Genomic DNA, 25,875 nt, shown 5'->3' with positions numbered 1-25,875 from the left:
GTCTGGCTCTCCTCTTCCTTTTCCGTTGTTCTTTTAATTGGTCCGCCGGCCCGGAGTCCCCAGGTGGCCCTAGGTGGCTTTGCCAGATAAGAGACGATCGATGAGGCTCGGGGCGAGGTGTGTTTTTAAGAGCTTGTGTTTCGTGTTTTTAAGAGCTTTGTTTGAGCAGTGCTCAGGGTCAGCACCAATCCTAGTCTGGGTTTTAGTGTCTTGGCTAGATGAGACTGTGTCTGGTCTGTCTGAGAGAGAAATTGTTTATCTATCGGCAAGATAAACTCTGTACATCTGTCATAATATAATACCATATATATATGCCTTTTATCCAAGGTCAGTAAGTCATGTCTGCATATATTTTACGTGAGGGTGGTCCTGGAAATCGAACCCACAATTCTGGCGTTTCAAGCGCCATGCTCTACCCAGCTGAGCTACAGAGGATCTGTCTATTTGCCTGTCCGCCTGTCTTTGTTTTTGTCTGTGTTGGTCTTTGTCAGTCTGTCTTTGTGAATCTGTTCACTCAATAGCAGGAGAGAACATCCCAACACCTTTGTCTCTGAGTGAAACAGTATGTCTCTTCGTCCATCCACCTGTCCGTTTTCGGATGTAGTGGGGACATTGATTGTTGCTGATTGTTTTAGTGTTTGGAAACAAGGAAATAAAAAAGGACAAATTAAGTACACGTGTTCATAAAGGTAAATGTACGTTGTGTTGAACTCGACAGATTAGACCGACTGTTTCCCCAAACCTCCCAAATCCCACCCCTGCCATTGTGCCCTTGAGCAAGACATTAACCTCTAAATTTGCTCCAGGGGTGCTGCAGTAGCTAACACTAGTTTCCAAACTGTGTGTGTGTGTGTGCATCGACCTTAAAGTATTTTTATCTTCACTTCCCTCCCCCTTTCATTCTCTCCCACTGTCTTTCCCAGGCCCAACACTCTCACCACGTCATCCAGCAGGTCCTGGGCCACCTGGACACACACAACAAGAACACCCCTCGCATGAGGGCCGGCATCGTGCAGGTCCTTCTCGAGACGGTCGCCATAGCAGCCAAAGGCTCCGTCGGTGAGTTGGCTTGGGAAGTGCCTCTAGTGACTCAACAGGCTACGTCCCAAATGGCACCCTATTCCATTTGCAGTGCATTACTTTTGACAGGGCCCATAGATTCCTGGTCAACATTTGTGCACTATATAGGGAACAAGGTGTCAATTGGAACACACACATGATGTGGTCTGTCAGATGAGTCACAGGTATATAAGCTCTATGGATGGATAGGTAGATTGGTTTAGAGATGGATAGGGTATAACTGATTATAAACACCTGAGGATCTGTTGACATGACAGATTGATGGCTCAGGGTGAAATTTTCATCTAGATCAGCCTTTCTCAAACCCAGTTCTGCGGAGGAATGCCTTCAGGTCCGCGGCATATTCCTCCTGACAAAGTCCTAATTGCGCATGATTTGTCTCAGTCCACTGAATACGCCTCTTATTTCATAGAACCGCGGTTATGTGAGTAACCTTCGATCTCCGCTTACCGGTCGTGACAAACCGAGCAGTTTCTGACTCCTTCCTACAGATTTGGCTCTAACTTTATTATGACCCAATTCCTGAAAGCTACAACTCCCATGAACATGTCTTCTGTTCCCCTCCAAGCCGTTCAAGGCACGTTAGAAGAATATCATTTGAATGCAATGCAGGATCTTTTCTACACACACACACACAATTAGTACCTGATGAACTTTACCTGAACTTCCCGATACCTTTCTAATGCATTTCAGCTACGACAAAACAGGCTCCTTCAAATTGAAATTTGGCCTACCGGATTTGAAGTATCTTTGTCTGTTATTTATATGTATTGAAATAATGACAGCAAGGGCAAATTCTAAATTTTCATTATGATATATATTTTTTTACATATTTGTTTCTGATTAAGATCACTGTATTGGTCAATTGCACACAATGTCCAACTGAAATTAGACTACCGCTTTTAACCCAAAAGACATGTACAGGTTTTAGAGAGGTTTGGGGGGTTTGCCACACTGGGTGCCCGGAGAGCTGTTGTTGTGGAGGTTAAGTGCTCAAGGGCACAAAAGCAGGCAATGGCATCTAGAATTTGATACCAGCAACCTTCCAGTTGCCAGCTGACTTCCCGACAAATGTTTTCCCGTCAGACCCTGGGATTTGAACTGGCAACCCTCCCGTTGCTGGCTCGCCTCTCTAATGTCTCGGCTGCCTGCCACCCCCAGCTGATCCTAAAATAAAATAACTTGATGGTCCATATTGTTACGATCTTAAACAATTCTATGTGTTAGGAGATATCATAGGGAAAACACCTACAAAAATGGGTGTTTTTAATAAAAAAGCAATTGTCAATCATTTTTGGCCAAGAGCCCTCAGAAGAAGAATGGATACCCATTCATTTAAGGTGATCCAAAGCTATTTACTTTCATTCTTTATATAATTTATCTTTGTTTCATAGTTTATTTTAGTTCACTTTATTCAAATTATTTTTCAATTCAGCTAGCCATTCCTTTTGGCTCCTTTCTCAACCATACCATTTTTGAATTCCTTATCAGTCCACTGGGATTTAACTGTTTTTAGTAATTTTCTTAATCAGTGCTTGCTTATTAGTAACGGGAATGCCTTGGCACAAAAACATTTGAGAAACGCTAATCTAGATGTAGGCAATGGATGGGTCTATGGGTAGATGGATGCATAGGAAATTATTTGACAATGATTATTTTGTTGATGGTGACAACTGCTTGGTTAAGCTGTCAACTCACAACTTTTCTGTTGTGACAGTATGTAGCTTTATTGTCAGTATGATAGCTACAAGCTAGCCATTGAACTTTTTTGGGTAATGCTACTGTAATGATGGGAGACAAAATACTGTCAATAAATCCTTGATGTAATAGTAGATGTTCAGTTTGGAGAGGAAGACTAGAAGGAGGAAGATACTTTGATCGCATGTTTATTTAAACCCAATGATTTGGCCCTCTTTTTCCCTCCCAATGAACCGCTCTCTCGACAGGACTGACCCGTTCCAACAAACATACATATGACAGTGCATACACTGTTAACCCAAACTCCCAAACCTCATCCCCACCAAATCTCTGGTTAGGTATGTTCAGGCTGCAGGGGGCTCCATAGCTGGAGGTAGAAGGGGGCCCCTAACCACAGATCTATGATCATCCTAACCTTGACCATCATTTTTCTTTTTATCTGGCCCTGGCCCTGGACCAGTGGTTATGGGCACCATAACCATATCCTAACCAAACTTCAACCCATCCAAGCTATATTTTGGACAAACACTTTTTAAATTCCATAGATACAGTATAACATACGGTGTGTGCTCTGGTTTGGTTTGGTCTTAAAGCCACACTTTGTACCTTTCAAGTTTGGTCACTGATGTTGTTTGTAAATGGGGTGGATCTTGGTAGATCTAACTGCGCGCGCCTCTTAGTTATTTGAACTATGTGGCAACCTCACCTACCTCCCACATCATCTGTTTACTGGTGCAGAATATTTGACTGGAATTGAATGTGACCCATTTTGTCTTTACCTGCATTGGTGGAAGTTTGGATTTGGTGTCTCTTGTTGTGGTACTGTGTAAATGGTGTAAATTACTATGCCAACTCCCTCCACCCCTGTGCATCAATTATATGGTATTTTGTAGTTTTTCCTGTTGTGATTCTTTTTGTGATATATTGGGGGGTACAGTGACATTAGTAGTGTCAACAATGTAATGTATTAACTGCTTGTAGTCCTTTCTATACAATTTTGTTTTTATAATATGAGAAAATCATTTTGCTTAATCCACTAAAACAGGGTTTAGTTCCTGCAGGGATCACATAGACTGACTATACCAAACAGTAGGAACATCTTCCAAATATTAAGTTGCATCCCCCTACCCCGCCCTGTTGCTCTCAGAACAGGGATGCTGGCCCATGTTGACTACAATGCTTCCCACAGTTGTGTCAAGTTGGCTGGATGTCCTTCGGTTAGTAGACCATTCTTGATACACATGGAAAACTGTTGAATGTGAAAAACCCAGAAGCATGGCATTTCTTGACACAAATCGGTGCACCTGGCACCTACTACCATACCCTGTTCAAAGTCACTTCAATAGTTTGTCTTACCCATTCCCCCTCTGAATGGCACACATACACAATCTATGTCTCAATTGTCTCAAAGCTTAAAACTCCTACTATAACCGGGCTCCTCCTCTTCATTTAGACTGATTTGAAGTGAATTTTAACAGGTGACCTCAATAAGGGATCATAGCTTTCACCTGGTCGGTCAGCCATGGAAAGAGCAGGTGTTCTTAATGTTTTGTATACTAAGTGTATGTGTGCACTCACTGTACTGTAAGTCACTTTGTAAAAAAGTGTGCTAAATGGCATATAATAATATAGACATATCCCCATTTAAAATGAGTTTACCATCTAAAGAGACACGAGGGAGTCTTTTTGCTTTTGAGACCAAATTAGAGGTATAACACCCAATGGCCTAATGAATCAGGGGAGGCGTACCAGTCCAAGGATGCAACTAGTTGCTTGCTCTGACTTAGGGTCATAACTCAGCCAAGTAGGTTTGGTTTTCTATGGAAAATGCTAAATCCGACATGCTCAAATTCTGTCAGTAAAGACTTAGTTGCTGTTGCCAAGGGTTAATCTGACTTGAATGAAAAAGACAGCCAGCACTTGCAAATAAAGTGTATATTTGAGTTATTGACGTAAGCAATCAGTCTGACGGCTGAGTATGATACTTTTTTTAAAATACTTAATTTGCAAGTGCTGGTCATTTTTCAGTCAAGTTGTCTGTCTATGGATCATTAGGATTAGGACCATTGTGCTTCTTGACTCAAAAAATATCTGTCTAAAATCAAATACTTTGTCAGATATTTCCAGAGCCCAAAAATGGTGAAATGTCAAGACTGGTCCACGTCCCACATCATCTTGTGATATGCCTCAACCCTAAATAAATGGGAAATAGCACAGTCTAATTTCCTATTTCATGGGGTCTTTTTATACACTGGTGATGTTTGTAATGTATGTACAGTATAGGATATGTTAGCCTGGTGGAACCAGCTTGACACTGCGTTCAGCATTCTAATTTACTTGGTAAATGGTGAACGTAGCCATCAGGCTGGTGACAGTACCAGTCAAAGGGTTGAACACACCTACTCATTCAATGATTTTTCTTTATTTACACTATTTTCTACATTGTAGAATAATAGTGAAGGCATCAACACTATGAAATAACACATATGGAAACATGTATTAACCAAATAAAGTGTTAAACAAATCAAAATGTATTTTATATTTGAGATTGTTAATAGTAGCCACCCTTTGCTTTGATGACAGCTTTGCACACTCTTGGCATTCTCTCAACCAGCTTCACCTTGGAAGGTTTTTCCAAGAGTCTAGATGGAGTTCCCACAAGTACAGAGCACTTGTGGGCTGCTTTTCCTTCACTCTGCAGTCCAACTCATCCCAAACCATCTCAATTGGGTTGAGGTCGGGTGATTGTGGAGGCCAGGTCATCTGATGCAACACTCCATCACTCTCCTTCTTGGTCAAATAGCCCTTACACAGCCTGGAGGTGTGTTTTGGGGTCCTAGTCCTGTTGAAAAGTATAGTCCCACTATAGTCCCACTAAGCGCAAATCAGATGGGATGGCATATCGCTGGAGAATTCTGTCGTAGCCATGCTGGTTAAGTGTGCCTTGAATTCTAAATAAATCACCAACAGTGTCACCAGCAAAGCACCCCCACACCATCACACCACCACCTCCATGCTTCACGGTGGGAACCACACATGCGGAGATCATCCGTTCATCTACTCTGTGTGTCAAAGACACGGCGGTTGGAACCAACAGTCTCCAATATGTGGTTTCTTAGCAACAATTCGACCATGAAGGCCTGATTTCACACAGTCTCCTCTGAACAGTTGATGTTGAGATGTGTCTGTTACTTGAACTCTGTGAAGCATTTTTTTGGGCTGCAATCTGAGGTGCAGTTAACTCTAATGAACGTATCCTCTGCTGTAGAAGTAACTCTGGGTCTTCCTTTCCTGTGGCGGTCCTCATGAGAGCCAGTTACATCATGTCTCTTGATTGTTTTTGCGATTGCACTTGAAGAAACTCAACGTTTTAGAAATGTTCCGGATTGACTGACCTTCATGTCTTAAAGTAATGATGGACTGTCCTTTCTCTTTGCTTATTTGAGCTGTTCTTGCCATAATATGGACTTAGCCCAATTTGGTAACAGACCATCTTCTCTATACCCCTACCTTGTCACAACACAAATTATTGTCTCAAATGCATTAAGTAGGAAATAAATTCCACCAATTAACTTTTAACAAGGCACACCTGTTTATTGAAATCCATTCCAGGTGACTACCTCATGAAGCTGGTTGAGAGAATGCTAAGAGTGTGCAAAGCTGTCAAGGCAAAGGGTGGCTACTTTGAAAAATATGAAATATATTTTGATTTGTTTAACATCTTTTTGGTTAATACTTGATTCTGTGTGTGCCATTTCAAAGTTTTGATGTCTTCACTATTATTCTACAACGTAGAAAATAGTCAAAATAAAGAAAAACCCTTGAATGAGTAGGTGTGTCCAAACTTTTGACTGGTACTGTATATATATATATATATATATTACTGTACTATGGTGGAGTATATACCCTGGTGATGTTTTATTGTATTGTGCTAGAACATGGAGTGTAGTATTCCTTGGTGATTGTATAGTTTTAAAAGCTTTTATATGTGATAATAGAATCCAATAGTCTTTGGTGACCAGATGGTGTGTTGATCGTAGTCCCTAACTGTGTGTGTGTGTGCCTCTGTGTGTGCTTGCTTGTGTGTCTGCGAGTCTTTGTGTGTGTGTGCTTGCCTGTGTGTGTCTGTGTGCTTGTGTGTGTATGTGTATCATCAGGCCCTACAGTACTGGAGGTGTTCAACACACTGCTCAAGCACCTGCGGATGAGTGTGGACTTTGAGCTGGGTGAGAACTCCAGACGGAACTCTGGCGCCAGTGTGTCCTCGTCCGGACGGGTCAAGGAGAGCGAGGAGCGCATTGTCCAGAACGCCATCATCCAGACAATCGGTTAGTTGCCCTAACATGCCTGTTGCATTTGTTTTTTTGGTTCCCCATTAGCTGTTAGTCATGACAGCTACTCTTCCTAGGGTCCACACAAAACATTCATATGCCCATTACATTTTTTTATTTAACTTTTATTTCACATTTATTTTTGTATTTATTTTATATAACTAGGCAAGTCAGTTAAGAACACATTTTTATTTAAAATGACGGCCAAACCCTAACGACGCTGGGCCAATTGTGCGCCGCCCTATAAGACTCCCAATCAGGGCCGGTTGTGATGATAAAGCCTGGAATCAAACCAGGGTCTGTAGTGACACCTCTTGCACTGAGTGCACTGCAGTGCCTTAGACCGCTGTGCCACTCAGGAGCCGCGGTCTAAGGTCTTTCCTGGCATGCCAAATTTCATGTATCTGATTTAACACGTTTCCTGTTGCGTCATGCTGGTGGCAGAGTCAGAATTTTGCTGAAGCAGTATGAGCCCATGGCCCCATTCTGACTGGTGTTAATGGTACAGGCTGTGGCTGTGGTGTAATGATGTGGGGAATTTTTTCCTAGCACATGTTTGGTCCCTTGATACCAACTGAGCAACATCAATGCCCCAAAGAATTCAGGCTATTCTGAGGGGTCGAACTCGGTACTAGATTGGTGTACGTAATTAACTGGCCACTGAGTGTATATTTCAAATAACACTATCAGTTTCATTAGTTTATGTTACTGTAGGCTATATGTAAAAACAAAATACCACAAACTTCTAATGTTCAATCAATTTTATTTGTGGAGTGCCTTTGTTACAACTATAAAACAGAAAGCAGAAAGTATTCACACCCCTTGACTTTTTGCCACATTTTGTTGTGTTACAAAGTGGGAGTAAAATGGATTTTGTCATTTTTTTGTCAACAATCTACACAAAATACTCTGCTGAAGTGTAAGATTTTTTACAACTTTTTTTTAAAAAGTCAAAAAAGATTTTAAATATTCAATCCCCTGAGTGAATATATTTTAGAATCCCCTTTGGCAGTGATTACAGCTGTGAGTCTTTTGGAGTAAAGGCGTCCACATGCTTCAATTCCTAAACAACATTTGACGTTTTGGTTCGTTTTGGTCTTCGGGAAGGGTGTTTTCAGCTGTTCGTGCACATACGTCTTTTTCTTGAGGCAAGTTGAAATCGGTAGCCAAAGTCTATGCCCCTTCGTTGGTGAATGGTCAACCGTAGGGATTCTTCAATTAAGTGTTTGTTGTCATTCAGCGAGAAAAGACTCGTTTTCATGCACATTTTTTCACTTGAGAAATACTGCACCAAACAAATTAGAATTTGCGTGACTAACATCTCCTCTGCAAAAACAACTAAATGAATGACAGAGTTATCTTAGATTATTTCTGACTATTCCGGATAAGATGTCTCAAGATGGACAAACAGTACTATTGCCATTTTTCAAGCAAAGGTCTTTTAAGGGTGTATGTGAGCACACTCGTTCGGTTTGGCAAGGCGAACCGAAGCATGCTGGTTGGTGCCTTCAGTCTCAAAGAGCTTTCCACAACTGGATTGTGCAAAATTTGCCCATTTATTATTTAAATTATTCAAGCTCTGTCAAATTGTTTGTTGATCTTTGCTAGACAACTATCTTCAGGTCATAGATTTTCAAGTAGATTTAAGTCAAAACTGTAACTCGGCCACTCAGGAACATTCACTGCTTTCTTGGTAAGCAACTCCAGTGTAGATTTGGCCTTGTGTTTTAGGTTATTGTCCTGCTGAAAGGTGAACTAATCTCCCAGTGTCTGGTGGAAAGCAGACTAAACCAGGTTTTCCTCTAGGATTTTGCCTGTGCTTAGCTCTATTCTGACTTTTTTTATCCTTAAAAAAAAAAGCAATTATGGCATTATAATGAATATAAGTGTTTATGACAGCAGTCAAAAATGGTCAATTATTGTCAGCTTGTGCTTACATGTTTTTTTTCCGCTTACGTCTCGGAGGTGTAGGTTCAGGCTGATGCTCAGAATCAGAAGAATAATCATCAGAGATGTCATGATTTATTTATTCCGTCGGAGTCGTTTTCATTCAGATTTTGTAGCAACGCTAACGCAGCATGTGCGTTCATTCGTCTTGGTCTTCTTGCCATTGTAAATAATGCACTCTCTCACTGTGTACTCCAAGTAGACTGATAAAACTCCTTGGATTCGGTGGACTGATATAGGGTACATACCGTTTTGAGATTAGAATTAGAATAGATAATACAATAGAATGGCCCGCCTTGTTCTCGGGTGATTATCAACTGGGCATGGCACCTTCAACTATTGGGAGAAGGAGGGGTAATGGGGAAAATCATTAAAAAAAGGACATGCCCTCCTAAAACTGGATATAACTTCAGTTCTGTTTGTGATATTAAGATTCTAACAACGACAGTGTGTGCTATAAACGTATTTAGGAAAAGTCAAGGACAGCGGGGGGAATGACTATGGCAGAGTAATACATTTTTTTTTATTCATGAGCAGTCCAAATGACTGATTTATGCACTTCTAGTGTTAAAGCCACAGTCTGCAATATTTCCAGTTTTTCTATGTTCAGTTGGTAATATCTATATTATAATATGCTAAGCCTTGTAAACTGAGGGAGGATCTCCACCTAAAAAATTGCACAGCTTTTCTTCATTTTAGGCTCAAAAGAAGCTCGTTGTCCTTTTACAGTATATCTGTCTTTATCCCGCTCTGTTTTGTATTATACAGGGCTGTCAAACTGTATATATTTTTTTTATCAAGTTAATCGCTGGATTTGCTGTGATAAATTGTGATTAAATCGCACATTCAGATGTAATTAAACTTAAATTTAAAGGGCAATTCCATGATTTTTTTCAACCTCATTATCATAATCTCCTGCACAATACCAGTGTTTACATTTTGTAGAAAAAATATAGTTAAGTTCTACCAAAGACATTAATAAAGAGTGATTATCAAACATTATGAGATTCACAGTGACGTGGGAAGCATGAAAATACCCTCCCTCTGGCTAGAAACTCGTTGCAGGTTTTGAAAGTTTTTCCTACTTTTAATCTTACCCTGTAATGCCACAGAGAATTCATTTTTAACCACAGATTATTAAAACGCACCATTTTCACTTATGTAGACCCTGGTATGGTGCTGGAGATAATGAATATGAGGTTGAAAAGTGGAAGAATTACCCTTTTTTAAGTTTTCTTTTGGAAAAACATTTTTCATACAAAAAACACTGGCGTCCTGATTTTGTCCAAAGTAATGGTTAGCAAAACAAGACATTTGATCAAACACTCTTTAGCTGTGTATATATATGATGTATTTTAGATATTTTCAGTGCATTTTAACCTCTTGAGTGTAGGTGGCAGTATTTTGATGTTTGGATGAAAAACGTACCCAAATGAAACTGCCTATTTCTCAGGCCCAGAATCTAGAATATGCATATAATTGTCAGATTAGGATAGAAAACAATCTAAAGTTTCCAAAACTGTGAGAATATTGTCTGTGACTGTAACAGAACTGATATTGCAGGCGAAAACCTGAGGAAAATCCAACCCGGAATTGCTGTTTTTCCTGAAACCTCTATTCCATTGCATGCCTTCCCTCCATTTAAAGGGATATCAACCAGATTCCTTTTCCTATGGCTTCTCACAGTCTTTAGACGTAGTTTCAGGCTTTTATTCTGAAAAATGCGAGAAAGATCACATCGCGTCATTGGATGGCTGGGTGCCAGCAGAGTTTTGCATGCATGAGCAGACATTTTCTCTCTCACTCTACGGTCCGGTTGAAATATTATCGATTATTTATTGTAAAAACAACCTGGAGGATTGATTATAAAAAAAACGTTTGACATCTTTCTACGACCTTTACGGATACTATTTGGAATTTTCGTCTACCCCTTCGTGACCGCTCGAGCCTGTGGATTTCTGAACATAACGCGCCAACCAAATTAAAGTTTTTGGATTTAAAAATAATCTTTATGAAACAACTGGAACATTTATTGTGTAAGTGGGAGTCTCGTGAGTGCAATCTAGAAGAAAAAGAAACGCACACCTATTTAGGCGAGGTGCTGGCTAGCGGAGTAGAAAACTTGAAAATAAAAGAGCACACTCTAGGAGCTCAGATGCAAAAATGTTATAGCCAAGCTGTCTTCATCAGGGTATAATCACAAACACTGCGGGATGACTCGTTTATGTAGTGTCAAAATACACAGGTGTCTGTAATCATGGCCAAGAGTGGCCTAATATCATTGGTTAATTCTCAAATATTAAAATGGCATACAAAGAACAGCATACAAACAACAAATGGATAGCATACGATCATAAATTCCTTTTAGACTACACAAGCTTACAAACAATTACAATGGCAAAGTCACAATAATCACAAGAATGGCTTCAGATCAAAGTCTACGTTGAGAACGAAGGGAACAAGGGTCTTTAAGTTAAAGATCCAGGCAGCCTCTCGTTTTAACAATAAATTATCAAGGTCACCCCCTCTCCTAGGGAGGGTGACATGTTCGATGCCAATATAACGCAGAGACAAAAATCGAGTGGCCTGCCTCCAAGAAGTGGGCCGCAACTGGGTAAGTAAAGTTTTTACACTTAATGGTGCTACGATGCTCTGAGATACGTGCTTTTAATTCGCGCTTTGTTTTACCCACATAATTTTTTACCACAAGGACAAGTTATAAGATAAATAACTGCCTTTGTGGAGCATGTAATAACACCTTTGATTGGGATCTATTTCCCTGTTTGTGGGTATTTGAAGGATCTACATTTATAAGTGCCATTGCATTGAGCACAGCCATTACATTTGTAATTTCCATCCAGTAGGGGCGCAAATAGACATTGTTCAGGAATATCTTGGGGTGGTAAATCAGTGTACCAATTGGTCTCTGAAATTTCTGCCCCGCGAGAATACGACCAAGGGAAGGTCCGAAAACACATTACCGAGACTATCATTGGATTTTAGAATGTGCCAATGTTTGTGAACAATTCCCTTAATTTGTTCAGAACGCTTTGAATAGCGGGTAGTTAGAACACAAGAATGCGTCTTTTTGCGGGACTGACCTTGACAAAGGTCATGTCTCGTTTTGTTTTGAATTTTCTCAATGGCAATATTAATCTGATCATTTTTGAACATTATTTGCGTCTCAGCCAGATTTCTGTCAAAATCTGATTGTTTTTGTAAATTCTTTTGATTTGACAGAATTGGCTGTAGGGCAAACTATTTTTCAAGGGAAGTGGGTGACAACTATCATCCCTCAACAAACTGTTACGATCAGTAGGCTTCATGTAAAGATCAGTGTATAAAACATCTTCACACAAGATCAGAAGATCAAGAAAACTGATTTGACTTGTATCAGATTGCATAGTAAATCTCAGATGCTCAGAACAGGAGTTAAGAAAAGCATGGAACGCCTGGAGCTGTTTTGCATCACCCCTCCATAGAACAAAAATATAATCAATATACCGTTTCCAAATAATGGTGAGGCAAGAAAACATTTTTGAGAGGATTGAAAATAGACTGTTTCTCCATGTAACCCACATACAAATTAGCATAGTTAGGAGCCATGGGGGATCCCATAGCAGTAACCTTCGCATGAATAAAGAAATAATTTAGAAACATGAAATAGTTATGTGTGAGTACTATTTCAGCCAATGTTATAATGCATGCACTGGAAGGTAGTTCATTAGGGTGAAGTTGCAGAAGAAAATGTTCCATAGCTTCAATACCGCCCTCGAGTGGAATATTTGTGTATAACTACTCAACATCAAAAGTAACTAACAAGGTATTCTCAGGGAGAGGATCAAGAGATTCAATGATAGAGATCATACTGCTGGTGTCCTTTACAAAGGGGGGGAGCTGTTCTGTCAGTGGTCTAATAAAAAAGTAAACAAAAGTAGATAAGAGGGTCTGTTACTGCATCAATGCAGGTGTAAAAGGTGTTGTCAAGCAGCTGTCTATGACACTCATGTACATATATAACCACCCCTCCCTTTTTTTCGGTCTGTCACACCTAAAGATGTTGTAATCAGTAATGTCAATTTCCTTATCCGGGATCGAGCCGTTTAGTCAAGTCTCTGTGAGAACCAAAATATCCAGGCTCGTGTCATGCACCCAGATATCTTGATATGTAATAGCTCAAGCCCTCTACGCGATCTGTAGCAGTATGACGATAACACTGTGAAATAGTGGAATGGGAACAATTACATGAGCAGGGGTTGGGCTGTTGTTGAGTCAATGTTTCATAAGAGCCTCCTCGATGTTGGCCAACATAACTTTTGTCACTTTCCTATTTGGATTCAAGCCATCCATCTTGTAAAAATTGTCAATGAACTTCAAATCCATGGAGGAACAGTAGGATTTAATCCAGTAGTGTAGCCAGAGGACTAAAGGAGAGGACTAAAGCATCCCATTTCATGAAATATTGTTGGTAGAGGCCTAGAAATTACAACCTGCCTGTGTCTCTTTTAACCTGTATATGATCCCTCTGATGTCATCTTTGAATTGCTCTGATTTGTGAAGATTGTTGTAGTTTGTACCAACATGAATGACTGCTGTGCGCATTCGGAAGCTGCTTCATTACAGTAGGGACCTAGTGATCTATGTCATGAACATGGGCTCCAAGAAAGCAGTGGGTCCTTGCTTCTGCGATCACTACATCCCTAACTATGGACCTCTCAATAACAACCACCACTGGAAGACGACGAGAAGGTCGCTGCGAGCCTGTGGGACGTGCTATGGGGGCTGATCCAGGGGATGGCCGACTCAGTAACCCAGGACTATATTCAGAGGAGCTTGCGCTAGGTGCTAAGGTGGAAAGACATTGGGAGCGGCAGAGCACCTCGTCGGAGGGCCCCAATGAAGTCGGGGCTCAGAGCTGTAAAATGGTTAGAGAGCTGCAGGTCTGGATGAGAGGGCAGAGGGAGGAAATGTTGTAATGGTCCTCCTCTCCTACTTCTAACTCGATTCCACTGTGCCTCCGATGATGTAGAGCAAGACGCAGTAGTTCGTTGGTGGGATGTGTTAATAAAGGAAAGTGGTCCAAGGTAGTATCCTCTGGGCTTCTCTACAGTAGCTACTGTCTCATAGAACACCCTGGATAATCCCCTTTGTCAGCATGCAGTCTTGAAGACGATCTTTTAGGACCCTGTTCTCCTCTAGTAGCTCAATGATCCGGTCTCTGAGGCAACGAGTTGCTTACACTTTTCACAAGTGTACAAGTCAGTAAATTCTTTCACTATGATGAACAGATCACAGTTCTCACAGTTTATGGCTTTCCTGTGCATCTCCAAATCAGAGGACTCCGACATGCTTATACTCGGGTCAGAAACAGCGGTTCCAAGAGTCAACCGCGATGTGAGACAAACTTTGCCGGTGACAGCCGGGTAACCTAGCTAGCCAGGTCTAGTCTGATAATTTTAGCTCCAAGTTACGGTAAAATCCAGCCAAACATGGTGTGTTACGAACAGCATTAAGTCTGTGGTCCCGAAAGTAAAACGGAATGCTTTTGAAGTGTAAGCACATACCTGATTTGCAGTTGAATGCTCTCACAGGCTCCTGGACACTCTACGAACACTTATGTCATCCCAATAATTTTCAAACATGTTGAATATATTCTTCCTCAAATTAGCCATTACCTCCATGTGTGAGCAGTGCTCAGAGCAGATGCGAGGCATATCCCACATAGCCAATCAGCTACTCAGAACTATAAAGGTTTTTTACCCCTTTTTTCTCCTCAATTTCGTGGTATCCAATTGTTTTAGTAGCTACTATCTTGTCTCATCGCTACAACTCCCGTATGGGCTCGAGAGAGACAAAGGTTGAAAGTCATGCGTCCTCCGATACACAACCCAACCAAGCCGCACTGCTTCTTGACACACCGCGCATCCAACCCGGAGCCAGCCGCACCAATGTGTCGGAGGAAACACCGTGCACCTGGCAACCTTGGTTAGCGCGCACTGCGCCTGGCCCGCCACAGGAGTCGCTGGTGCGTGATGAAACAAGGACATCCCTACCGGCCAAGCCCTCTCTAACCCGGACGACGCTAGGCCAATTGTGCGTCGCCCCACGGAGCTCCCAGTTGCGGCCGGTTACGAGACTGAAAACAGAGACTGGGCGCGAACCCAGAGTCTGCAGTACAGCGCCCTTAACCACTGCGCCACCCGGGAGGCCCTATAAACGTTATCTTCAACTACCTCACAAGTTAATAACAACTGGCACCAACAAGACACGCTGGTCTTGTTCCATATATACAACTGCCAACTCATGCCAAAGTAAAATATTGACATCGTCGTCATCATCAGCATCATTACAATTTTCTAATTATAAAATAGGCCTAAATGTCCTCATCTCTTTGATAGGGTTGATTTCGATAACCAGAGTTAAGCGGAGTTGGTATTTTCCATTATCCAATGCTGTTGTCTTCAGGCATAACAATGCACATACAAGGATCTTAGCGTCTTCCTTCGTTGCCATGAAGATTTCCTTACTACACCAGCCCAGCCGGTGCCGCCAGGTGTATGTACTATACCGATTACTAGATCACTATGATTTGGCTTGATGGTTAGAGCCTGTAGACTGGGTAAAAAAAGTGTAGTGTGGGGCCTTCCTAGTGGCGCAGCGGTCTAATGCACTGCATCGCAGTGGTTGAGGCATCACTACAGATCCGGGTTCCATCCCGGGCAGTGTTGCAGCCGGCCGCGACCAGGAGGCCGATGAGGCGCTGCACAATTGGCTCAGCGTCGTCCGGGTTAGGGACGAGATTTACCGTTGAACTACTTCACTGTTAGTTTTTCCCAAAATAATTGTGCATTTTCAGTTTGTAAAATGTACAATTCTTTATTTTTGATGACAATAATGATGGTGGTGTGCTGTTGCATGTATGCATTGTATGTGTGTGCTTACTGTGACTGTCCCCCTGATATTGGCTACAACACTAGGCTAACGTCCCACAACGTTGCAGCCCAGACAGCAGTGCATGGCAAGCTGGAGCAAAGGACACTGTGTCCCGGTGTTTTTGCTGTTCATGCTTGTATCAAGATGACATCTAGATGGTTATCAATATGAGTTATTTCTTGTGTTGGCTATTATCCTACTTGCAATAAAATCATGGGAGGGAAAAATTGACCAGGTTAGCTACTGCCTGCGACACCGTGATACAGCTGCCCAGTGCAAGCACCTCACGTTGGCAAGCACCTCGATTATACACTAGTAATTCGCTCCAGCTTGTCTTCGTGCTCCCCGAGGGCAGTAACTTTAGCTAATTGTCATGTCACTGTAACTTCCATATGAACACTAGTTATCTGTCATCACAGATGAATGGGTCAACAAATATACAGTGGTTAAAAGTATATTTTTTGTCATAGTTGAGGGACACTAGCTATCTAACTAACCTAACTGTCGATAGCTATCGCCATAACAACGAAAAGCATCAAGTCGTGGTCTGGCTTCAAAAGATTAAGTCAAAGTCTTGCTGTTGTTCAATGGTAAATCTCATCCGTAGCAGTACTCCATCTAGTCACAACCAGCTTTCTGTAGGTAAGACATTTTTTCCCCAACTCTCCATATTGACCATTTTAGTACCGATTTAACCCTGAAGTATCTATGGAGTACGGGAAGCCCATATTGCCATTTGAGGGGATTGTATAAGCCTTGATAGAGGCAACATCCTATGCTGCAATGTATTTTAAGACATTAGGCCTACATTTACTGTTAGATTATTCTGTTACACGGCTAACTAGCAGGAAATTATATTTAAAGAGAAACTTCGGGATTTTCACATTGAGGCCCTTTATCTACTTCCCCAGAGTCAGATGAACTCATGGATACCATGCATGCTAGAATATATCTATATACTTCCAGTCATTGTGCTAACTCTAGTTAGCATTTTCTCTCAAAACTACTTACTTCTAACTTCCTTCATACTGGACACACAGACATAAAAAAGGTATCCACAAGTTCATCTGACTCTGGGTAGTAGATAAAATGGCCCTCATTGCCAAAATCTCAAAGTATCCCTTTAATTATCTGGCTAAAGGGTTTTGAATTTCCACTTCCTCAGAGTCAGATGGTAAATTAGCCCCAAATTAAATGTAATTTAAAAAATATATATATTACTGTCTATTGAGCAAAATAATCTAATAACCATATTTAGACAGTAAAGTTATAGCAACAATAGCGTAATTGTCAACCCATAATGAATGCCAATCACTGGTTAGGTGTTGCACATCAAAATATCATTATCATCTTTCCTGGTTGGACATGTTAGATTTAAATGTAGGCCTATCTCAAACATGTCTTGAATCATACCATCTCAATAGCACTTTGAAGGACTTTAAAACATGTTTAGGGCTGCCAAATGTGGCTCACCACCTGGTATGTAGCAACATTTGAAATGGCTTTTTTTGCATGGGATAAAATTAGACTCAGAGCAACAAAATTGTATATCATACACTGCATTTTTGGGGAACAATGGGAAAGTAATTCTGCTTTGAAAGTTGATAAACTTGTAAACTCACTTTTGAGAAAATGGCCTTTGAATGTTTTGGTATCTAGTGAAGAGCTCTTCTTTGTCCACCCATCTCGTTTCGCTCTCGGAACGTTCAGAGTGAACACTTGACGCTCTGAACGTTGATTTGTTTACCTCTGGATAACATGAAAACAGCCTAACCAGCTCTGCTGGCAACAACTTCATTGCGCTTTTTTTGCAGATGTTTACTGACACCGGCCATATTCAACGGGTGTTGCACATTTTAGCTTAAGATCCGTAGCTAGCTTGCTAGGTACACAATGAACCTAGCTAGGTAAACAACGTGTAAGATGAGACAAGTCACGTAACGTTAGCAAACGAGCCAGCCAGCTAACGTTAGGTAGTTAAACAACAATGAACATAGTGCCAAATCATGTCATTACTACCCTGCATGAATATGCTGGGAGCTAACCAGAGGTTCCATGTTATCTAGCTAACATTAGGCTCTAACCTGAAAAGCAAACGGCTCTGGGATGGGAATAATGTCAGGTAGGGAGCCAGCCAGCCAGCTAACATTAGCCAGCCAGCTAACATTAGCCAGCCAGCTAACATTAGCTAGCTAGCTAATGGTACAATTTAGCTCTAAATTAAACCTCTTTCTGTGAAATGTGTAATATCTGAAAATGTAAAATGTGTAATATCAGAAAATGTAGCTAGCTATCTTACCTGTATACATCATCATGCATGATGGACGCGTCTCCCTGTCAGGAATGCCATACCACGGTTGTCCTTAGTTTGAAAATGTAATCTGGAGACAGGTGTTTTCTTCATGTCTTTAGCTATCATACTCTAATTGCACTGATTTCAAAACTCTGTCCTCCAGAATGTGGAGAGCAACACTTATGCAGCTCCACTACACAATAAAAAAAAAAATGTAAAGCCGCATTCGACAGGATTACCAACAGACTGACCAGTTTAAATAGACAGAAGCCTTCTTTATGGCAGACCAATCCGAACTCCTCTCATGGCATGTCCAGCCCACTCAATATCTTAGCCAATCATGGGAAGGTTGCTGACTTTTTTTTGTGGCTTAATTTAACACTTTTATTCGTATTTACAGATGGCATACAAGTGTTATTAAGGCACATGAAAGTTCACATGTTCGAGAAGGCATTTCTGCCAAAAAACATTTAGACGCTTTGATTTTTTAAATTATGGTAAAACTGCTCTCCAGTGTAGTCGTGACTTGAGACATACGCCTAGTTTCCTGAATCATGTCACAAATGATAACATTTATTTGGCTGGGATTAATCGCATATTTGGAATTTGCTGAAATTGAGCTGTAATTTAAGATGTTTATACAAAAAGCATTACAGGAATATTGACGTCTTGTTTTTGTCCAAAGTAATATTAAACAAAATCAGGTAAATTGATAAAGCACAATTTCTTTAATCTCAATACCAACTTGTTTTGATGTCAGATTGTTTTTGCTCTGTAGATCATGTATTTTGTACGTTTTCAGACAATACAATTAATCACAATCATTTTTTTTTTTAATTGTAAGGACCAAATTATTGATTGGGGAAAATGTTGGTGCCACCACAGGGAACAGTTATTCTGGAGCCCTCCTATACTGTTTTTTAGATATATCTATCTATAAATACATTTCCAGGCTGTTGAAATTGCAGAGGGGGGCTTTAATGTTGACCCCGTAGTTACATGCATTTGAATTTGTATGCTCTACACACAGTATGATTGCAAATAGCTTGTCTTGCGCCATTCCTTTATAGTCAGAGTGCCAAAGAAAAATAATTACATCGTTTGACAATTTAACAGAAAAAGTTTTGTAACGCATTAATTTACCCCATGGTCACACAGGGTTCTTTGGTGGCAACCTGCCAGACTACCAGCGCGCGGAGGTGATGATGTTCATCATGGGCAAGGTGCCCGTGTATGGCACCCCCTGCCACACCCTGGACACTGTGAAGATTGGGTGAGTCACACTTATTACCTCCACGCTACAGGGTTTCCCATGGACATTAGGTTCATCTCGGGGGTTCTCCTTTCTGAGTTAGTGGTGGCTGGTTTGGTACTAGGGTTTAATATTTTCCTGGTATTTTACAAATGCTTCATCCCGAGAACAAATAACTTTTCTCCCAGGTAACCTGGTATTTCCCACCAAAATTAGAAGCATTATCAAATCTAATTTATTTATATAGCCCTTCGTACATCAGCTGATATCTCAAAGTGCTGTACAGAAACCCAGCCTAAAACCCCAAACAGCAAGCAATGCAGGTGTTGAAGCACTTTGGCTAGGAAAACCTAGAGAAGAACCAGGCTATGAGGGGTGGCCAGTCCTCTTCTGGCTGTGCCGGGTGGAGATTATAACAGAACATGGCCAAGATGTTCAAATGTTCATAAATGACCAGCATGGTCAAATAATAGGTCTGGGACAGGTAGCACGTCCGGTGAACAGGTCAGGATTCCATAGCCGCAGGCAGAACAGGTGAGACTGGAGCAGCAGCACGGCCAGGTGGACTGAGGACAGCAAGGAGTCATCATGCCAGGTAGTCCTGAGGCATGGTCCTAGGGCTCAGGTCCTCCGAGAGAGAAAGAAAGAGAGAATTAGAGAGAGCATACTTAAATTCACACAGGACACCGGATAAGACAGGAGAAGTACTCCAGATATAACAAACTGACCCTAGTCCCCCGTCACACAAACTCCTGCAGCATAAATACTGGAGGCTGAGACAGGAGGGGTCAGGCGAAACTGTGGCCCCATCCGATGATACCCCCGGACAGGGCCAAACAGGAAGGATATAACCCCACCCACTTTGCCAAAGCACAGCCCCCACACCACGAGAGGGATATCGTCAACCACCAACTTACCATCCTGAGACAAGGCTGAGTATAGCCCACGGCACAACCCATGGGGGGGGGGGGCGCCAACCCAGACAGGAAGATCACATCAGTGACTCAACTCACTCATCTTCTCTCCTCCTTATCCCTTTGTTTTTTCTTAATTGCTGGAGGAGATTAGATTCCTCTGTTTATCTGCTGCCCCTGATGCCAAGGAGAGGACTAGCTAATAGAGGAAGCACTTTCAAGTAGAGGTCTGCACGGGACTGATATCTTCATCCAGCTCCTGCTGCTTTTCATGCCGCACCCGCCTGATGCCACGGTCTTCTTAACTGAGTCGCCCCAGCAAGAATTAGTCCCGTACCTGACCGCAGTCCCTCAATATTATTTTAGATGTATCTGACACAGCTCACTTTGCAGCCCTGGTCCCAACAAGAATTAGTCCTGTACCTGACCGCAGTCCCGCAATGTTATTTTAGATGTATCTGACGCAGCTCACTTTGCAACCCTGGTCCCAACAATTTTGCCACCCTAGTCAATATCAAAATACCAGAGATTCTGACTGTGCCCATTATATTCGGCTATCAGTATTAGGCTAGATGTAGTTTGAAAGATTGTAGAGTTGGGGCTAAATACAGGAGAGTGGACACTTACTTGACTAGATTAAAGAATAACTTTTAGGAACGGGACGATATGCAAGCACAATAATATACATGTGTTGTCATGTGTTATTCCAGTCAATGTCAGAGTTTAAACTATAGCCTATCATATTTTTTATTTGATTGCACATGCCCAGTTAAAGGGAAGAAAGGTAGTCTACAGAATCAAAATCATCAAGTATAACGAATAATCTACAAACAGAAAGACAACCATTTTTAAATAATACCAACTTTAATAGGAGCTGGACAATTTGCAGGCAGACAGAAAAATGTGTTATCAATATTTATTTCCTGTCAATGTCAGAGCCTAAACTATAGCATGTCATATTTAGGAAGTTAATTTCCTTGGAAAGACAACTGCGTATGCTTTTCCATCCTACAGGCTATTTATTTGGGACCACGTATTTGATCTCGCACGCCCAACACAAGTGAGGTGAGGTAGGCTACAGAACGTGAAGCAGAATTAGCCTATGAGAGTTTCTGAATAGTATGGCAGAGGTTATTTTAATACAATAGATAACGCATCCAAAACAGAAAGACAACCGTTAGAAATAATCCCAAAGTTGTTTGTCTGAATGTCCACTCCCACCCTCAGCATAAAAAATGCAGACCACGCTGCAATGCTATCTGTCGGGGCCAGTGGGAATGCAGCTCTCTACTTTAGTTACGCTTGCTAGCGTAACTCACTTTCATGGGCAACGATGAGCCAGCTAGTTAACATTAGCCTACCTCGTCTAGCTACATATTGAACTTCCATCCTCTCAGGCAAGGGGCACAGTGTATACATTTATGGTTGGATCATAATCACCGTCATAATCATTGGCCAGTAGGGAGAATTAAGGAAAACCACTAGTCCAAATCACTATCTCCATCTATGGCTAAGTTGGGAAAGGGACAACAATTCAACGAGATGCAACAATTCAAGTTTATTTTCTAATTACGTTTAGCTTTTGATGTGATGTGATTGGTGTGAAGCCAAATCCAAACTGCCTTCACTTTACACTTTTTTTTAGGTGCTCCAGGACCATCAACAGTTGAGCTCTCTTTTAGCTCAACGCTGATTGACTATTATTTTATATTTTTTTATAGGGAGGCCAAATGCTCGCTGGCATCCCATGCATTCAATGGTAGGGGCGGCAACAATGTCATACTCTTTTTGACCAGACAGCATCAGATAGATGGGTTACACATACAGAGAGAGAGGGGCGCTGTTTCACTCGATCAGCTGCTTTCTCCGGTGACATACATTCAGCCTCTTGCAAATTGAAGGAGAATTATGAAGCAAAGAGAGACAAAAATATAAATGATTTCGTTTTTTCTCTGTCAAATTTATACGGAAGCCTGGCTTCCCTTAGCACTGATGAATACACACCACTGGATGACACACTTTTATGAGTTAGTGCTGCAGAGGCACAGGTACTGTGCTTATGAAGGTGCTTATGAACATCTGGGTCAATTCACAACACACTTCCAGGATGCCATTGGAATTAAAATGTCTATTTTTCTATTATAGCTCTATTTCTAGTAATAATATAAGGATGTAGATACGTTTTATTTTCATACTTGACTTTCCACACAGATGTACTATAGAGAATATACCTAGTTAGTAGAGCTATATGTTATACTACATATACAATTCCTTCAGAAAGTATTCAAACCCCTTGACTTATTCCACATTTTGATGTTTTACAGTCTGAATTGAAAATGGATTAAACATAATAATAATCTCAACCATTTACACAATACCCCATAATGACAGTGTTTTGAAATGTATTAAATAGAGAAATATCTCATTTACATAATTCACACCCCTGAGTAAATACTTTGTAGAAGCTAATTTTACAGCTGTGAGACTTTCTGGGTAAGCGTCTAAGAGCTTTCCACACCTGAATTGTGCCCATTATTCTTTTAAAAATGCATCAAGCTCTGTCGAATTGGTTGTTGTTCATTGTTAGACAACCATTTAAGGTCTTGCCATAGAATTTCAAGTAGATTTAAGTCAAATTGTAACTTGGCCACTTTGTAAGCAACTTCAGTGAAGATTTGGCCTTGTGTTTTAGGCATTTGTCCTGCTGAAAGGTGAATTCATCTCCCAGTAGCTGGTGGAAAGCAGACTGAACCAGGTTTTCCTCTAGGATTTTGCCTGTGCTTAGCTCCAATCCGCACATTTTTTATCCTGAAACTCACAGTTCTTAACGATTACACATATACCCATAATATGATGCAGCCACCGCTATGATTGAAAATATGGAGAGTGGTGCTTAGTAATGTGTTGTCTTGGATTTGCCCCATTTTTGTATTTAGGACAAAAAGTGAATTTCTTTGCCACATTTTTACAATATAACTTTAGTGCCTTGTTGCAAACAGGATGCATGTTTTGGAATATTTGTTTTCTGTACAGGCTTCCTTCTTTTCAATGTGTCAATTAGGTTGGTATTGTGGAGTATCTACAATTGTTGTTGATACATCCTCAGTTTTCTCTTATCACAGCCATTAAACTCTGTAACTGTTTTAATGACACCATTGGCCTCATGGTTAAATCCTTCCTTTCTGGCAACTGAGTTAAGAAGGATGCCTGTATCTTTGTAGTGACTGGGTATACACCATCCAAAGTGTAATTAATTACTTTACCATGGTCAAAGGGATATTCAATATCTGCTTACATTTTTTTTACCCACCTACCAATGGGTGCCCTTCTTTGCGAGGCATTGGAAAACCTCACTGGTCTTTGTGGTTCAATCTGCGTTTGAAATTCACTTACAGATAATTGTATGTGTGGGATAGAGAAATGAGGTAGTCATTAAAAAAAAACACATGTTAAAAAAAATGTATTGCACAAAGAGTGAGTCCCCCCCACCATTTGCTAACAAACTGTTGTTGATATTCCATTCAGGCACCAGGGCACCAAGCGTATCCAGGCCATGCTGCTGAGCTCGCTCATCATGGTGAGTACTTCTATAGCCATATCATTTATTCAATAGTACTGTCTAACGATAGCTGCATCCGCCTATCGTGATCACAACAGACTGATCAAGAATAGTGTCAATCGAGAAGAATGGCAACAGATGAATCCATTAATTGAGTCTATTCTATTTCTGCCTAAAGGGACCTCAATGTTCTCTGTTGGTATATCGGAGTGGCACCGAAGGAGATGACTGCCGTTTTACGATCCCGTAATCAATTGTGCATGTTTTTTCGCGTTATTTTGTACTTAATGTTTCTGCCACCATGTCTTATGACCGAAAAGAGCTTCTAGATATGTGATTATTCACCTCATACTGGAGAATTACTTTTTCTTCAACAAGTCGTACGGGAAGTATTTACTTCAGACGCCCTACCTCTTCCCCGTCATATGCAGGAGAAAGGGGTGATTGTAAGGGGTGATGGTCTATGTACATTTGTAAACAACCGCAGGTACACAAAATCTAAGGAAGTCTTGAGGTTTTGCTCGCCTGAGGTAGAGTATCTCATGATAAGCTGTAGACCACACTATTTACCAAGAAAGTTTTCATCTGTATTTTTCGTAGCTGTCTACACATACCACCACAAACCGATGCTGGCAATAAGACCGCACTCAATTAGCTGTATATGGTCATAAGTAAACAGGAAACACAAATCCTTTTGACCTAATTTACCTAATTTCTACCAGCATGTTAAATGTGAAACCAGAGGGGAAAAAAACTCTAGAACACCTTTACTCCAGACGCGTGTAAATTTGACCATAATTCCATCCTCCTGATTCCTGCTTACATACATAAACCAACATCCACACTGAGCTAAAGGCTAGAGCTGCCGCTTTCAAGGAGTGGGACTCTAACCCGGAAAGCTTATAAGAAATCCAGCTATGCCCTCTGACAAACCATGAAACAGGCACAGCGTCAATACAGGACTAAGATTGAATCATACTACACCGGCTCCGACGCTCGTCGGATGTGGCAGGACTTGCAAACTATTCATGACTACAAAGGGAAGCACAGCCGCGACCTGCCCTGTGACACAAGCTTAACGGATGACCTAAATTACTTCTATGTTCACTTCGAGGCAAGTAACACTGAAGCATGCATGAGAGCATCAGCTGTTCCGGACGACTGTGTGATCATGCTCGCCGTGGCCAATGTGAGTAAGGAGCCGTCCCATTTTTTACATTTTTGCCCAAAACGACATACCCAAATCTAACTGCCTGTAGCTCAGGCCCTGAAGCAAGGGTATGCATATTCTTGGTACCATTTTGAAAGGAAACACGTTGAAGTTTTTGGAAATGTGAAAGGAATGTAGGAGAATATAACACAATAGATATGGTGAAAGGCAATATAAAGAAAAAAACAACCATTCTTTTGTATTTTTTTGTAACGTCTTTGAAATGCAAGAGAGAGGCCATCATGTATTATTGCAGCTCAAGTGCAATTGAGATTTTGGTCCCTAGATGGCAGCAGTGTTGGTGCAAAGATTAGTTCTGATCCAATGAATCGTTGTATTTCTGTTCAAAATTTTGTATCAATTGGTTTATTATTAACTTTTCAAGTTCCAAACTGTGCACTCTCCTCAAACAATAGCATGGTATTCTTTCACTGTAATAGCTACTGTAAATTGGACAGCACAGTTAGATTAACAAGAATTTAAGCTTTTTGCCAATATCAGATGTCTATGTCCTGGGAAATTTTCTTGCTACTTACAACCTCAGGTTTATGCGATTAGCATATGTCAGCTCAACCGTCCCGTGGACGGGACACCGATCCCGAAGAAGTTTTAAACAGGTCAACATTCACAAGGCTGCAGTGCCAGACAGATTACCAGG

General features: G+C 41.1%; 1 protein-coding gene across 3 annotated transcripts in view; it reads left to right on the top strand.

Annotated features, from left to right (window-relative positions):
• The window catches only part of efr3a (EFR3 homolog A (S. cerevisiae)), a 251,567-nt gene that overhangs the window by 167,643 nt on the left and 58,049 nt on the right, over positions 1–25,875 (top strand). For all 3 annotated transcript variants that reach the window (XM_021612602.2, XM_021612601.2, XM_021612600.2), the window contains 4 exons: positions 924–1,059; positions 6,936–7,106; positions 19,441–19,555; positions 23,974–24,025. In XM_021612602.2, the coding sequence (XP_021468277.1) occupies positions 924–1,059; positions 6,936–7,106; positions 19,441–19,555; positions 23,974–24,025 (474 nt within the window). The remainder of the gene's footprint in view (positions 1–923; positions 1,060–6,935; positions 7,107–19,440; positions 19,556–23,973; positions 24,026–25,875) is intronic.

The sequence above is a fragment of the Oncorhynchus mykiss genome, chromosome 8 (assembly GCF_013265735.2).
Source record: "Oncorhynchus mykiss isolate Arlee chromosome 8, USDA_OmykA_1.1, whole genome shotgun sequence".
Classification (NCBI taxonomy): Eukaryota; Metazoa; Chordata; class Actinopteri; order Salmoniformes; family Salmonidae; genus Oncorhynchus; species Oncorhynchus mykiss.
This window is presented reverse-complemented; position numbering and strand designations above follow the sequence as displayed.